This window comes from Micropterus salmoides, unplaced genomic scaffold (genome assembly GCF_014851395.1).
Source record: "Micropterus salmoides isolate LMB-PRFRI ecotype aquatic unplaced genomic scaffold, ASM1485139v1 Ms_hic_scaffold_1, whole genome shotgun sequence".
In the NCBI taxonomy this organism is placed as follows: domain Eukaryota; kingdom Metazoa; phylum Chordata; class Actinopteri; order Centrarchiformes; family Centrarchidae; genus Micropterus; species Micropterus salmoides.
In genome coordinates this window covers 54,407,160-54,422,698 of record NW_024040040.1, presented here as the reverse complement: position 1 = coordinate 54,422,698, position 15,539 = coordinate 54,407,160, and the positions used below count along the sequence as shown (strand labels likewise).

General features: G+C 40.7%; 1 protein-coding gene across 1 annotated transcript in view; it reads left to right on the top strand.

Moving 5' to 3' along the window:
* Window positions 1-15,539, top strand: part of LOC119886618 — a 36,450-nt gene that overhangs the window by 16,608 nt on the left and 4,303 nt on the right. Inside the window, exons 9-13 of the mRNA XM_038697513.1 lie at window positions 2,217-2,272; window positions 7,103-7,317; window positions 7,728-7,990; window positions 14,729-14,842; window positions 14,941-15,082. Of these exons, the coding sequence (XP_038553441.1) occupies window positions 2,217-2,272; window positions 7,103-7,317; window positions 7,728-7,990; window positions 14,729-14,842; window positions 14,941-15,082 (790 nt within the window). The remainder of the gene's footprint in view (window positions 1-2,216; window positions 2,273-7,102; window positions 7,318-7,727; window positions 7,991-14,728; window positions 14,843-14,940; window positions 15,083-15,539) is intronic.

The window sequence follows — 15,539 nt, the reverse complement described above, 5'->3', positions numbered from 1 at the left end:
CACACGTGCTGCAGCATTCTGGATCAGCTGAAGAGTCTTAATGGACTTTTTCGAGCAGCCTGATAATAAAGAATTGCAGTAATCCAGCCTAGAATTAACAGATGCATGGACTAGTTTTTCTGCATCATTTTTAGACAGGATGTTCCTGATTTTCGCAATATTACGTAGGTGAAAAAAGACGGTCCTTGAAATTTGCTTAATGTGAGACTTAAACGACATGTCCTGATCAAAGATAACTCCAAGATTCCTCACAGTGGTGCTGGAGGCCAGGGCGATGCCATCAAGGGAAACTATATCTTTAGATAATGCGTCACGGAGGTGCTTAGGCCCCAGAGCAATAACTTCAGTTTTATCTGAGTTTAACATTAGAAAATTACAGGTCATCCAGGTTTTAACATCCTGAAGGCATATTTGAAGTTTAGTTAACTGGTGAGTTTCATCTGGCTTGATCGATAGATATAACTGAGTATCATCTGCATAACAATGAAAGCTTATGGAATATTTCCTGATAATATTGCCTAAAGGAAGCATATATAAAGTGAAGAGGATTGGTCCGAGGACAGATCCTTGAGGAATTCCATGACTAACTTTGGCCGCATGGAGGATTCATCGTTAACATGTACAAACGAATCTGAAATCGATCTGATAAATAGGACTTAAACCAGTTTAGAGTGGTTCCTTTAATGCCAATGAAATGTTCCAGTCTCTGCAATAGGATCTGATGGTCAATGGTATCATATGCAGCACTAAGATCTAATAAAACCAGTACAGAGACAAGTCCTTTGTCTGATGCAATAAGGAGGTCGTAATTTTCACCAGTGCTGTCTCTGTGCTATGATGAGCTCTAAATCCAGACTGAAAAACCTCAAATAAACTATTGCTCTGTAGAAAGTCACACAGCTGTTTAGCAACTGCTTTCTCCAGAACCTTAGAGAGAAATGGAAGGTTAGATATAGGTCTATAGTTGGCTAAAACATCCGGATCAAGTTTGGGCTTTTTCAGAAGAGGTTTAATTACAGCTACTTTAAAGTACTGTGGTACATAGCCTGTAGATAAAGATAAATTGATCATATCTAGTATAGAAGTGCTGACTAAGGGTAAAACATCTTTAAGCAACCTAGTCAGGATGGGGTCTAAGAGGCAGGTTGATGGTTTAGATGAAGAAATTATTGAAGTTAGTTGGTAAAGATTGAGGGAAGCAAAACAGTCTAAACATATATCTGGTTCTACAGCTGTTTCTAAGGTTCCTGAGTTTAGAGATAAGTCGGTGCCAGTTGAGGGCAGGTCTTGGTGAATTTTATCATTAAAGAAGCTCATGAAATCGTAACTACTGAGAGCTATGGGAATACTTGGCTAGTAATAGAGCTGTGACTCTCTGTCAGCCTGGCTACAGTGCTGAAAAGAAACCTGGGGTTGTTCCTATTTTCCTCTATTAATGACGAGTAGTACGCTGCTAGGGCATTACGGAGGGCCTTCCTATAAGTTTTAAGACTATCTTGCCAAATTAAACGGAGGTACATTTGTGTGTCATCAGCATAAATATGAAAAGAAATACCATGTTTATGGATAATATGTCCAAGGGGAAGCAGATACAAGGAAAACAAAATGTGTCCTGAGACCGACCCCTGAGGTACACCATATTTAACTGGACAGAACAAAGAGACATAGTTGTTTACAGACATGCAAAACTTCCTATTTGACAGGTAGGATGAAAACCATTCTAGGGCAGTACAGAGATCCCCACCCAGTGCCTCAGTCTGTCTAACATGATGTTGTGATCAATGGTGTAGGTAACTGTGTAGTACAGCACAGGTCTGCTGGATTTGGATGGTCAGCTTTCTCCATTAGAGCTGCAGCACAATACCCATCAGGCACTGCTCTACTCTCTAGTTTAAAATCACAACTGATGGCTGAAACCTAACCAGTCATGTGACCATTAATCAAAAACTACTGAACATTTCTTTTTTTGTATGATGCAATGTTTTAAATGGAAAGTGCTTTTAGTTCTGTTCTGTTGGGTTCTATAGCTACCTAGCTAACTCTGGGAGAATCAGTGACTGTCCACTGTCCCGGTTAAATAAACAAAAGAATAAATAGTAAAGAGTGCACGTAGTAAAAGTGAAGCAAGGAGGATCCTGTCTGTGAGAGTTGGGCGGCCAGTTTCTGCTCCCATCTCAACTTGTTCTGTAATTAATTTTGTGCCTTTTTTATTTCAGGAGAAGTTAAGTTTCACACCTGAACTGCTGACTGAGTCTGGAAAGACTTCATACAGGTAACCAAGTCACAACATGCAGAATGCTCCATTCAGTGACTTTAACCTACGCTTCACCTCCTCTCAGCACTTCAACTGAAAGTTGGACCTTTTCAGTAGAGTTTAGCTCAGAAGGCACCAGCATACTTCAGCAGAACTACTCTTCTGATGGTGGAACAGCTTCAGAAAACCCTGGAGGCTCTGTAGGACAATCTCTTTAACTTTCTGAAAGACAATCCCACATGACCCACCTCACTCAGGGATTGGTCAGCTGAAAGTAGGCGAGGTTTGAACTCTTCTCTCTTTATTTACTCTCTGTTATCTTAATATTTAAATGATATCTGCCTCTCTGTGCTGGACAGCTTTTCCGTTCACAACTACTTGAAACACTGTTTAATTTACTGATAAATTTGTTATTTTTCAAGCATACAGCATTTAAGATCAGCTGTCATGTCAACTCCTTTCATTACATTTATTCATTTAGCTGACGCTTTTATCTAAAGCGACTTACAATTGCTATTTATGTCAGAGGTCACACGCCTCTGGTCTCTCACACCAAAGGCAGGCATCTTATCCATTGTGCCATCACTACCCCTTTCAGTGCTTACTCTTCATTTTAATACTCACACACTTCCAACAATTCAGTTTGGTCTCCAACTTTTTAAAGAATGCAGCACAGCACTTTTATTTCAGCAGTATCTTCCTCTAGTTTTATTTCATTCATTTCCCAGGACAAAAGCTGGATGTCTTTCAGCCCCAATCTGGTCACCGCTGTAACTAATATGAATAATAATAAAACCTACCAAAATATGATGCTATAATGAACTGTAGTGCATATGAGGAGTAACCACCTAAAATATGCAGCCTGAATAAATAAGCCTTAAAAGGCAACAAAATATGCATCATAAACTCATGAACTGATGTAAAAGCATTGTTGCAGTTTAAAAGAGAGAAGAAAAGAAGCACATTTGAGAGTTCAGTGGTGCAAAACCATCATCACTGGTCTACAGAGATAAATAGAGAGAAAAGTCATGAATATGGCCCAAGACTCATCGCTCATTATTTTCTCCACAAGTGGATGCCAACAGGCTTCAAAGCTGTTCTGGCAACACGTGCTGCCCAAATCCTAAGAGACTTTGTTTTGGTTTTTACTTTAATTTGTCTAGATAACCGCAAATAAAAGTAGGAACAATATTGTCATATACTATTGTCACCCAGGGTTCAGTGGTCTCTGTCAGAGGAATGCAGAAGAGGAACTGTGAGTTACTGTGTCAGGCAGAAGTGGCATTGCATCTTACATTTCTGTTTAAGTCTGTTTAAGACTGGATCAGCTGGTAAACCCAACCCCTCCTTGTGCCTCAGCCGGAAGTAATGATGACTGTGAATTGTTTTTATCTTATTTTACCAATAAGGTGGTGTCAATCAGAGCCTCTATTACCCCCGCGGCCTCTTACTCAGAGGTTCCTCACCAGCAACAAGAGAGTTTTAACCAGTTTTATCCCAATCGACTTGTCTGAGCTTTTAAAAACAGTATCACAAATGAGAGTGTCCTCCAGCCCACTTGATGTAATACCTACAAAGTTTTTACTGAAAGTAATAGATTCTGTTGGGCCCCATTTGATCTCTGTTTTCAACAGCTCCCTATCTACTGGTTGTGTCCCTGATTATTTTAAAACGGCTTGCGTGAACCCACTTTTAAAGAAACCTGGTTTAGATCCCTCCCTCCCACATAATTTTAGACCAATTTCAAAACTGCCTTTTATTCTAGAAAGAATTGTGCCCAAACAGCTACTCACTGTACTGGAAAATAAAATATTATTTGAAAAGTTTCAGTCTGGTTTCAGGAAGTACCACAGCACTGAGACTGCCCTGCTTAAAGTCACCAATGACCTTTTAATGTCTGCTGATGAAGGCATGTGCTCAGTCCTGGTACTCCTGGACCTTAGCGCTGCTTTTGACACCATTGATCACAACATCATGTTAGACAGACTGAGGCACTGGGTGGGGATCACTGGTACTGCCCTAGAATGGTTTTCATCCTACCTGTCAAACAGGAAGTTTTGCGTGTCTGTAAACAACTATGTCTCTTCGTTCTGTCTAGTTAAATATGGTGTGCCTCAGGGGTCGGTCTTATGACCCATTTTGTTTTCCTTGTATCTGTCACGGTTTGTTGTGTGGAGGCAGGTAGTAGGACCCAAATAGTGCAGGTATAGTTCGGTGGTTTTAATTAAACAAAAGGTGAGCACACTTACAAACTGAGTGGCTGATGACAGAGTCCAAAAACAAAGGTTGTCGAACAGAAAACCAAAAACCAAAATCCAAAAATGAGCAGGGTAACAGGGAGACACGGCGAGTAAGGCTGAAGACACGAGAACAAACTGCAACACTGGGTGACAATAAACAATGACCCGACAAAGACAATACAGAAACACCAGGTATATATACACACACAGGGACTAACGAGCAGGGCGGGAGCAACACAGGTGAAAGACATGAGGCTAACGAGGCACAGGTAGGGAGAGAGAGAGCAGGGGAAAACAGACAGAAATGCAGAGGGATCACTGGGGTAACAGACATGACAAGGGTTACCGAACACTAGACGACAGACAAGACAGACCCCCAAATCCCATCAGACAAAAATAAAGCTAACTAAACACAAAAGTGCAAAACACGGCATGGCAGACAGGCAGAGTGTGACAGTATCTGCTTCCCCTTGGACATATTATCCATAAACATGGTATTTCTTGATTCTGAGTTCAATTAACAACTGCCTTTGTGAAGTTAAAAAATGGATGTGAAATAATTTCCTCCAGCTGAACTCAGACAAAACAGAAATCCTGGTCATCGGGTCCCAGCAGATGGCAAATCAAATACTGCCATCTGCTGGTTCCCTAGTAAATCACATCAAGCCTGTGGCAAAGAACCTTGGTGTTTGGTTTGATAGTAATTTAAATTTCGAGCAGCACACCACAAAGCTTGTTCAATCATGTTTTTATCAACTTAGAAATATAGCAAAAATTCGATCTATGTTAACTTTTAAGGACACCGAGACCATTTTACACGCCTTCATCTCATCACGCCTGGATTATTGCAACAGCCTTTTCACCTGTTTAACCCAAAAATCTATTGATCGACTTAGTCCCATACGCACCAGCACGTACCTTGAGATGCTCGGGCAGAGGTCTGTTGTCTGTTCCAGAGTCTCGACTGAAAACTAAAGGGGACAGAGCGTTTGCTGTCAGGGCCCCGAGGCTCTGGAACAGCCTGCCCGAGGAAATCAGGTCGGCTGAGTCAGTGAACTCCTTTAAGTCCCTTCTTAAAACATACTTTTATAGGAGAGCTTTTCCCGATCTTATTTGACTTTATTTTATCCTTTTTATTTTATTCTATTTTACTTATTTTATATTCATCTTAAACATGTATTTTACTCTTTTCAATGTTTTCTTGCTTTTATCTTGTATTGTTTATGAATAATTGTCTTTACACTTGTTAAAGCACTTTGTAACTTGTTTTTGAAAAGTGCTCTACAAATAAACATTATATTATTACATTTGTCCTTATTAAAAGCTATGATCCATTTACTTGTTATAAACATGTATATATGTGGATCATTAGCTTCTAAAAGAGTCCAGATGTCCTCGTTTGGGTCTTTTCTAGATTGGCTGAAATGTGTAAACTGGTCGTATTTGCGGACTGAGGTGAGGAACCAAATGCAGACAATGGCAAGGCGAGAGGAGGATGCAGTTCAAACAAAAGATTTATTCAGCAAAAACAGGCTTACTCATGAGCACAGCAGGCAAAAGGTCCAAACAAAGGCATCTCCGAACAGGCAGAGTAAAATCCAGAACAGGGCAGGGAAAACAATCCAAATGCAAGGAAGAGATCCATGAAACAAAGGAACAGGCAAGAACACTAGACGCAAGGACGTGACAAAGACTGAAGGCAACTGAGGACAATATATACTGTGACGACTTCCCCAGTCTGCCTGCCTGTAGGTCTTCTTTGTTTTGCAGATACTGGGTGTGGCTTGTAGGTAGAGCTGGGAGGGTCCAGTACATCTACCTGCCCATCTGGGTTGGGCTTCCTAGAGGGCATAAAAAGGCTGTCTTTCTAGAAATCACTCTCTCTGCTGGCCTGCTGCTTCAACCCAGCCTTTGTTCCTTTGTTTAATTTGCTGCACCCACCAACATGCGTTACACTTCATCCTCACTCATCCACACACTTCTGACATGACTGATGTTACTCATATCTACCCACGGCATCAACTTAGTTAAGTTGTTTGTTAGTTTGAGTTAAAATAAACCACTTTTGTTCTTATCTGTGTGAGGCCTCCCTTTTTGTTGCCGGCCTTGAGCCAGGCGGTAAGAATACACATACTGGTAAACGAGCAGGGAGGCAAGCACAGCTAGGATACATCAGGTAATCAAACAAAGCTAGACAAGGACACCAGGTACAGAGGGTTACCAAAATTAAACAGAAAGCAAAGTTTCACAGGAACACACAAGGACAGATCTACCAAAGTAAAACACCAAAACATGTCACAAAGTCAGCCAAAATCAGGGCACGGGCAGGAGCAAACAGGAGACAAGACTACTCTAAAACATGGAAATATAAGACAAAGGACTAGGACACAGACCATAATGATAAAACACAGAAGTACACATATCAGGAAAACACTTAGACATGAACTAAAGCACAGGACTAAGAACTAACTAAACAAGACTACACAGAGAAACACAGAACCAAAAACGGACTTTAACAGGAAAGACATGACACAGAAACTACATTCTAACAATATTAGTTCTTTGTCTATGGTCCCTGCAGGCTGAGAGCTTGTTGTATGTCCTGCAGGTTCAGGTGTCCTGGTCCAGGTGTGTTCCAGTGTGCTTTGACTGGACTGGTGTTTGTTGTGGCTCAGGAGGCGGAGCTGCTGTACCGGACTGTCCAATGGGATGATAGCCTCCTCCAATCAGCTGGCAAGACGGCTGCAGGGCTGCTGTTCAGTATCAAATGTCCTGAGAACGCTGTCTGTCAGCTCCACCTGCCACACTGTGAAACAAAGGCCGGTGAGGACATTATTGTGCTTTGTGAGTGGAGAGTTTTGTCAGAGCGACGATGAAACAACATCCTGATGGTTTACCTGTTCTAACAGTCTGAACAGCTGTGCAGCTAAACAGGGGGAGTTTGTCCTGAGGGGGGCGCTAGAATAAAATCAAAAGGGATGCTGCCAGAGGAAATTTCCTGAGGTCCCCAAAATCACCATCAGTTATCATCTGGGGATCATAGTTTTTCCTTTAGTTTTATTTCTTTTTACTTATTTTGCATTTCCATTTATTGTCAGGAACAAGGGCAAAGTTGTGTCGATAAATTGCTCAACCTGGGCAACAGTTGACTAGTCTTCCTGGAAATACAATAGAACAAACATTGTACTGAGGTTGTTATCAGTAAACCAAAGTTTAACACTGTGTTTTCACAGCTCTGCTGCCTGATGGTCTGCTGTCTGTCGTCCACATCACTGATGATGGAATGAGCATCCTCGACCCGCTGGAGATTACAGACACTCATGTGGTTGTCAAAGTCCCTCACCTCTCTGCCTTCGGCCTAGTCTGGGATATCGTTAAGAGGTTGTGGACACCAGTTTGTAGCCAAGTTCTGCTGTTCCTCAGACCACCAAACACAGAAACAGACACGAAAATCCTAAATGTGCTTCTCCTGCCGAACAACATCCCTCTGGACGAGGTAAAGCTTCATCTCACAGCTGTCAGTCCAAAGTTCTCTGATGTGGCTTAAAGGAAAAGTTCAGTTTTTTAAACAACGAGTGTTTGTGTAGCCTAAATAAATGTTTAAACACAGCTGGAATGCATTTGGTTTACTCTCTTTTCAAACAGGGGAATCCAGATTAGTACCTGGGTCATCCCGTCTGTCTGTGTGTCCCCCTCCGATCAGTGACGTCACTACTCAGAGGGAGGCACCTTCCTGCAGATCGGTTATGAAGGGGTGGAGCTCCGGTGCCCCCTTTCCTCCGGTGCACAAGCGTTGCAAAGTGTGTTTTTTACCCACCAAACAGCTTCAGCTTCACCAAAAGGAACGTCAGCATCACGCTGAGTTAAACCTCGTTTTGTAGCTTCTTTCCACTTCCGGATTATAAGTTTAGAAATCCTTCTGTAACCAATGCCATCAGTATGTTTAGCAACAATGAGGTTGCAACGGTCTTGAGAGTGCTCTTTGCATCTGCCCATCATGAGATGTTCCTTGTGTGACACCTTGTAATGACACCTTTTTTATAGGCCATCAGTTGGGCCTGAACCAGCTGATGTTAATTTGCACTGACATGGGACAGGACTGTTTTCTAATTACTGATAGATTTCAGCTGGTGTCTTGGCTGTCCATGCCTTTTTGCAGCTACCTTTCTTCATGTGGTAAATAATTTTTTCCTGTGTCATTTCACATTCTAACAGATAACTTCATTTCTGAACTGATTTGTTTTTATGTATGGATTACCTGGGTTGTTACCAACATCTGGTGAAATCAGTAGCACCTTTAGAAGTATGTTTACTGAGGAAAATGGTAATGTGTTCAATACTTTTACCTGCAGTATGTATGTATATACACACACACACACACACACACACACACACACACACACACACACACACACACACACACACACGCGTACCTATCCAACAGTGCACCGTCAGAGTAAACCACCAAGTGTGGACCTGTGTTTCTAGTCCTTTTGAAGTAAAATAAATATAATACAAAATTTACTTTTACTGCCTTTTAACATAATATTACTGCAAATTTGCTTTTTTTTTGCTTTTTAAAGAAATTGCAGAGATTCTTTCAAAAATGGATCATTTAACTTTAATGTGAGCGATGTGTAAACATTTCACCGTGATCCAAACATTAATCACTTTAACTGAAAATAAATAAAGTTTAAACTTTAATTCAGAAGTAATTTTGCTGCATGCATTGATATCAAGCACTACAGTATTACCAACAAAAAGTACTTGATCTAGATTTCAAATGTAAAAAATATCTTATTACACTAGTGCACTTATTTTAATTTTCTCTTAGGGGAATTCATATTCTTCTGGGTGGGATGGTCATTTTTATGACCTGTGTGGAATGGTGATGTATGCATTTTAAAGAGTTACTTTGTATTTGCTCTTAATAACTGAATCTTAGACTGGTTTTGAATCACACATCCACTACACTCTGTTAAGGCTATTTGGATTTCTTTAGGGCATTCATTTTAAAGTCATTTATGAATATAATGAGGTCAGACAACAGATAATGAGTTATCCTTTTTCTAATAAGGATAATTTGACATTCAAACTATAGCATGTATGACAAACGGAAGCAAAAACAATAATACTTAATAAAATATAATCACAACACACATCTGTTGACACATGATTTGATAATATGCTTTTGTAACAAAACTTAAAGGCTCAGCAATAGTAGATTTCCTAACTAGTATTAAGCTTCAGACTGTAAGATAAAAGGCCATGGTATTTTCATGTTTGCATTAGGCCTACAGAAAAAAAGGTCCACACTTGTATGGCATTTAATGACATGAATCCACTATTGGTTGGTACATAACGACACATGTCCCCTCTTAGATAGTATAGAGCAACAGTCACACTCCAACATCCAGCATCAATAATTATTCCGCATGATTTGTTCTCCATTATAATGAAGGGCTGCCCACAAGTTAGGGGAGTCATAAGTGAAACTTTACCAACTTAAACCTTCAAGAGCCTGAAGTTTGATCCTCCGAGAAGCTGCTGTCCTTTGCTAAGAAATGTGCAACCCACATTACCCATGAGAAAAAGACTATTACCGATGACACATTAATGACAACTTTTACGAGCCCTTTGAAAGGATTCAGCCCCCCAATTTTTCCAGTATATTGACCAATTATGACAATCACAGGATTTCAATCAATTTTACAATGTACATGTATCTTTGTAAAGGTACATGTACATGTAAAGGAATGCATTTTGTTTGTTGTTTTGCATTACAGAAATGTCCACTGTTGGCTGGTACATAATGACACAAGTTCCCTCTTAGATAGCATGGATTGACACTCACACTCCAGCATGAATAAATAAAAAAGAAATTGATAATTTCTAAGAGAAACTAAATATAATCTGTAGTTACTTGGGGTTTGAAGAGACACTAAGTTTACAAGACTAGGCGAGACACAATATTGGGTGCAAGTGTGAAATGTTGAAAATGTTAAGTAGTGCAAGTTCAAAGGCCTAACAATCATCGTTGGCCGCAAGAAACCCTCCCCCACACTGCAGACAATCAGACACAGATTCTCACTGCAGACAATCAGACACACGTTCACACCCCTCACCTGCTCCAGGTCACCTCTCAGAGACAGCACTCACACTTACATTTCTCCAGGGTTTTGTATTCAGCTTAACTCTGCATTGAATGCTAATTCATAACAGTTTCCTACAACCACAAATAGAAAACTGTACAAATAAATGTAGACATGTGTTTAGTAAAAGTGTCCAAACACGCAATTCTAATAAAAATCCATTATTATTTTGCCTTTATTGATGATGGTACAGCCAAAGAGAGAAAATAAATACAGGAGAGAGGAGATGCATGCTAATAAGCCACAGGTTTGATTAGAACTGGGCCACTGCAGTAAGATTTCATTTGTGTATGGTGCACATGCTCCTGAAGCCACACGCTCATAAACTGAAAGTTTCTTGCTCTCTTCTCTCTTAACTTTGACCCTCAATGTACTGTATACTGCACTATAATGGCCACATTTTGGGTTTCAACAATACGCTTAAAAGAAATGTATGCCAGTTTGTATAGCATATTTACAATATTGGTAAGCATGACAGAAGTTCTCACCACTCGGTTAAATTATAATATCCCTGACATAAGTGGCATGTAACACAAAATAAATTAAACACACAATAAACACAGTTAAGGCAAATAAAACAGAAGCCTTTTAACTACATAGCCTAAATACCTATGGTAGAAACACAAAAAGCAAGGACGAATGACCAAATCATCAAAATCTGAGCAAGACAATAAGGCATTATGATGGTTCTGAGACAGGCTGTAGGTAACTCCACCACTACACTTAATGTACGTAATTGAAGTAAGTTTAAATTCTATCAGAAGAGAGTGACCTTGAATTTGAATGACTATGAATGCCTGGCTGACATTCATTGTAAGCCTTACATATTAAATGATTGATTATCATTTCAATTATTTGTCCACAGGAGCCAGACATTCTAAAACTAAGATACCTTAATCACCTAATTTAGTATTTAAATTCCATCTCTGTGACTTTCCCACTGCTTGTAAACCTTTTCAGTGACTTTAAGCATTGTTGATGATGTGTCAGACCAATCAGAGAGACCATCAGTCTTCCTTCTTTTGAGATAGATTTCAATCCAAATACACTATATGGACAAAGGTGCTACCCCTGTCCTAATAAATTTGGTAGGGGCTGTGTTTTCATGGGTTGTTAAGGGAAATCTTGCCTATGGATTTAGAAGTGGATGTCATAAAAGTAATGCGTAGGTGTTGCTGTATTTGTGTCCATACTAGTGTAATAAATTAACTCCATATTATACAAAATCGATTTAAAATTAATTTGGTGATATTTTAAAAGTTATTCAACCCCAATTTTTGGGGGGTGTACTAAATCACACATACGTGTGGTTATTATGCCAATTCTTAGTAGATGTTTTCTGGTGTAAAACACCTTATTTAGCTACTTTTTGTGAGTAGCTTGTAACGTAGGGTACAATTTTCAACAAAAGTGGAGTATTGTACATCCGCTCTTTACACACACACACACACACACACACACACACACACACGGGCCAAAAAGTATTTAGTCAGCCACTGATTGTTCTGAAGTTCTCCTACTTAGAAAGATGAGGTCTGTAATTTTCATCATAGGTACACTTCAACTATGAGAGACAAAATGAGAAAAAAAATAAAAAAATCCAGGAAATCACATTGTAGGATTTTTAAAGAATTTGTCAGTTATGGTGGAAAATAAGTATTTAGTCAATAACAAAAGTTCAACTCAGTTCTTTGTAACAAACTTTGTTGGCAATGATGTTTCCTGTAAGTTTTCAGCAGGTTTGCACACACTGTAGCTGGTATTTTGGCCCATTCCTCCCTGCAGATCTCCTCTAGAGCAGTGATATTTTGGGGCTGTCGCTGGGCAACACGGACTTTCAACTCCCTCCACAAATTTTCTATGGGGTTGAGGTCTGGAGACTGGCTACGCCACTCCAGGACCTTGAAATGCTTTTTACGGAGCCCGAGCGGTGTGTTTGGGATCACCGTCATGCTGGATGACCCGGCCACGTTCCATCTTCAAGGCTCTCACTGATGGAAGGAGGTTTTGGCTTAAAATCTCACCATACATAGCCGCGTTCATTCTTCCCTTAACGTGGATTAGTTTTCCTGTCCCCTTTGCAGAAAAACAGCCCCAAAGCATGATGTTTCCTCCCCCATGCTTCACAGTAGGTCTGGTGTTCTTGGGATGTAACTCTGCATTCTTCTTCCTCCAAAAAAAGTTCTATTTTGGTTTCAACTGACCACATGATATTCTCCCAATCCTCTTCTGGATCATTCATCTGCTCTCTGGCAAACTTCAGACGGGCCTGGACATGTACTGGTTTAAGCAGGAGGGCACGCCTGGCACTGCAGGATTTGAGTCCCTCTCGGCGTAGTGTGTTACTGATGGTAGCCTTTGTTACTTTGGTCCCAGCTCTCTGCAGGTCATTCATCAGGTCCCTCCGTGTAGTTCTGGGATTTTTGCTCACCGTTCTCATGATCATTTTGACCCCACGGGATGAGATCTTGCGTGGAGCCCCAGATCGATGGAGATTATCAATGGTCTTGTAGGTCTTCCATTTTCTTACAATTGCTCCCACAGTTGATTTCTTCACACCAACCTGCTTGCCTATTGTAGATTCACTCTTCCCAGCCTGGTGCAGGTCTACAATTGTCTTCCTGGTGTCCTTCGACAGCACTTTGGTCTTGGCCATGGTTGAGTTTGGAGTCTGACTGTTTGAGGCTGTGGACAGGTGTCTTTTATACAGATAACGAGTTCAAACAGGTGCCATTAATCCAGGTAACGAGTGGAGGACAGAAGATCTTCTTAAAGAAGAGCCTACAGGTCTGTGAGAGCCAGAAATCTTGCTTGTTTGTGGGTGACCAAATACTTATTTTCCACCATAATTTACAAATAAATTCTTTAAAAATCCTACAACGTGATTTCCTGGATTTTTTCCCCCTCATTTTGTCTCTCATAGTTGACGTGTACCTACGATGAAAATTACAGACCTCTCTCAACTTGCACAGTCAGTGGCTGACTAAATACTGTTTGGCCCCACTGACACACATACACACTGGAGAGGGGAGGATAATGAGGCACAGGTGATCACAATCATGTGAAGGTGATCGGTACAAACAATCAAGGAAAAGACAGGAAGTAAAAGTAGCACTAGACACACAACGAAGAACACTAAAAAGCCAAACAGGAAACGGAGTGAATGCAGAGAGAGAACATAGAACAGAGAGGAGACAACAGAATCAGGGAGAAAACACAAGAGGAAAACACAAAGTCCTCTGCTTTACCTGGTCTGTTAAAGATGCCAGATTGTCTGTTGTGGGTCACCAGCAGTTGAGCGGGAGGAATCATGTCGTACTGGATTCCCATGGAACGGAGTTGTTGTCTTGCAGCATCAAACTCTTTACTTTAGTGTTTTGTGTACACCGGTTGCCGGTCCTCAAAGAATCTCACTGGAAGGTTCTTGTTGAGAATCTGTCCGTCAGTCCTGGCAGTTCTTGTCACAGACATTTTATTCCTGTAATTTATCTCATGGTAAGAGATGCTGTCCTCTCCTGAAGATATTCGGAGCTCTGTGTGGTCGACCCGCTTGAAACGCTCATTAACATATTTTCTCATGTTCTCTACTTCAAGTTTGCGACAGCAGCTGTTATCACTTTTCTGCCGTCCTACAACTCTTCCCCATCAGCGGGCTCACAACCTTTTTTTCTCTGCCATGACCTCCTGCGTGCCAGCGTTAGCCTCACTGTCTTCATAGTTAGCATGAGAACTCAGAAGGGAGGTGAGACAACTTCGACTGAAATGGCTCGGTGTAGTTTTCGCCACCCTAACCCACAAATTATTTAAGATCCTAAATAATGAGCATTAGAAAGGTACCGGAGGCTGTTACAGCCTTTTAGTGTAACATTCCCTGTTTTTGTTACTGTCCGTCCACTGCAGCTCAGCAGGGAAACACAAAGAGGGAATTTTACACTGACCCAACTTTGGAAGATCTCTACTTGATGTGTTTAACACAGATTGTTGAAGCCTCTCAAATAAACTTCAGAATATATTTTTGTACAAAACGAGGACTGAGGATTAACGTCTAATATAAATGTTAAAATGTTCTGTTGTCTCTTCAGGTCAGCAAACAACAGCAGCCTTATAAGAACATCAAGACTGCTTCTAAATGCAAACTCATCAAAGCTGAAAGTTACACTCTTCTCTGTCCTCAGGCCAAGGAAATTCAGCCTACGGTAAGTATTTTAAATAAAACTCTTTGCTGACACTATTCATCAATCTGCTGTTAGGTTGACTTTGGATGCTGTGGAAGTTCTGACACTTTGGTTTTCAGGAAGAAGATTTTGACCTGGACTTTGGACCAAATTACCATCCAACATTTGAGATCTTCCTGCCGACAAACAAACAAGAAGTAACTTTAACGCTCCAAGACCAAAGAAATATGGAAGTCTGGAAGCGTAAAGTTGTGGTGACAGGTAAAGTCTTCAAGCATCTGCAGCATCGCTCCACCTGATAGGCCTTTATTCTTACTCTGCCTCAGATCGCTCTTCAGTCTGCATTCATCCTGCAGCAACTTTAAACCAGTTTTGAAGAATCTTATTGGTCATGAAGCTCGAGGGCCAGTTTGTATAAAACACAATGTATGAAGCGACAGTGTGTTGGAGTCTCTGGTAGAGAGTCATCAGCTGAATCTGCAGCTTCTCGCCTTTACTGACCTTTATAGTGACTTTCAGCTTCCTGTTCTGGTTCCCTCTCAGCGCTCACAGAGCATCATTTCAGAGAAGAAGCTCTAAAAAGACACTGTAAACTTCCTGTGTGAAACAGTTTGTGTGCTCTGGTATACCTCGGTCCAGACCTCTGAATCTATCGAACATACACTGAGTATTTGGTGTTGCACTCGTTTCAGGCTAAAACATTAAAGACTTCTCATGT